The 1172-nt window shown below is 46.8% G+C and overlaps 1 protein-coding gene across 1 annotated transcript in view; it reads right to left on the reverse strand.

Moving 5' to 3' along the window:
* Positions 1–90: 90 nt before the first annotated feature.
* The window catches only part of LOC101860774 (TOG array regulator of axonemal microtubules protein 1), a gene marked incomplete in the record, with an annotated part of 75343 nt that continues 74261 nt past the window's right edge, over positions 91–1172 (reverse strand). Inside the window, 1 exon segment of the mRNA XM_035973008.1 lies at positions 91–618. Within this exon segment, the coding sequence (XP_035828901.1) occupies positions 359–618 (260 nt within the window).

Genomic DNA, 1172 nt, shown 5'->3' on the forward strand with positions numbered 1-1172 from the left:
AAACTTAAAGACAGATAAACGAACACAAGTCACACAAACACACAAGTCACACAAACGAACACAACACAAAACATAAAGTCACACAAACGAACACAACACTGGCCAAACATTCCCTATGCACTGAGGGTTATCAAAGTGTGTAGCAGTTGAGGGTGTCCCTCTATCAAAGTGTGTAGCAGTTGAGCGTGTCCCTCTATCAAAGTGTGTAGCAGCTGAGCCTGTCCCTCTATCAAAGTGTGTAGCAGCTGAGTGTGTCCCTCTATCAAAGTGTGTAGCAGTTGAGTGTGTCCCTCTATCAAAGTGTGTAGCAACTGAATCTGTTGCTGCGTCGTGTCAGACTTCACCGTGTCGTGTGGGACTATCCCTCTACCAAAGTGTGTAGCAGCTGGATCTGTCGCTGCGTCATGCTGGGTTCAGCACTGGCTTTCTCCATCAAGCCCTGTCCCATGAGGTCGTAGAGAGGGGAGACAAGCATGACGGTGGCCTGGCGCAGGTCCGGGGCGCCACCGTGGCTCGCTGTGCCACTAGAGTTGATGCAGCCCAGCAGGTGCCAGAGGACGGGCAACACATGTAGCACCACAGGCTTCTGTTTACGCGGATACACGCGCTCCGCCAGGTCTGGGGGGAGGGAGAAGACATAGGGTGTGTGATACATACACAGGACATATGGTGCGTGACATATACATACACAGAGGACATATGGTGTGTGATACATACACAGAGGACATATGGTGTGCGACAGATACATACACAGAGGACATATGGTGTGTGACATATACATACACAGAGGACATATGGTGTGTGACATATACATACACAGAGGACATATGGTGTGTGATACATACACAGAGGACATATGGTGTGTGACATATACATACACAGAGGACATATGGTGTGTGACATACATACACAGAGGACATATGATGTGTGATACATACATACACAGAGGACATATGGTGTGTGATACATACACAGAGGACATATGGTGTGTGACATATACATACACAGAGGACATATGGTGTGTGATACATACATACAGAGGACATATGGTGTGTGATACATACATACACAGAGTACATATGGTGTGTGATACATACACAGAGGACATATGGTGTGTGATACATTCATACACAGAGGACATATGGTGTGTGATACATACACAGAGGACATAT

Source organism: Aplysia californica, unplaced genomic scaffold (genome assembly GCF_000002075.1).
Source record: "Aplysia californica isolate F4 #8 unplaced genomic scaffold, AplCal3.0 scaffold00948, whole genome shotgun sequence".
NCBI lineage: Eukaryota > Metazoa > Mollusca > Gastropoda > Aplysiida > Aplysiidae > Aplysia > Aplysia californica.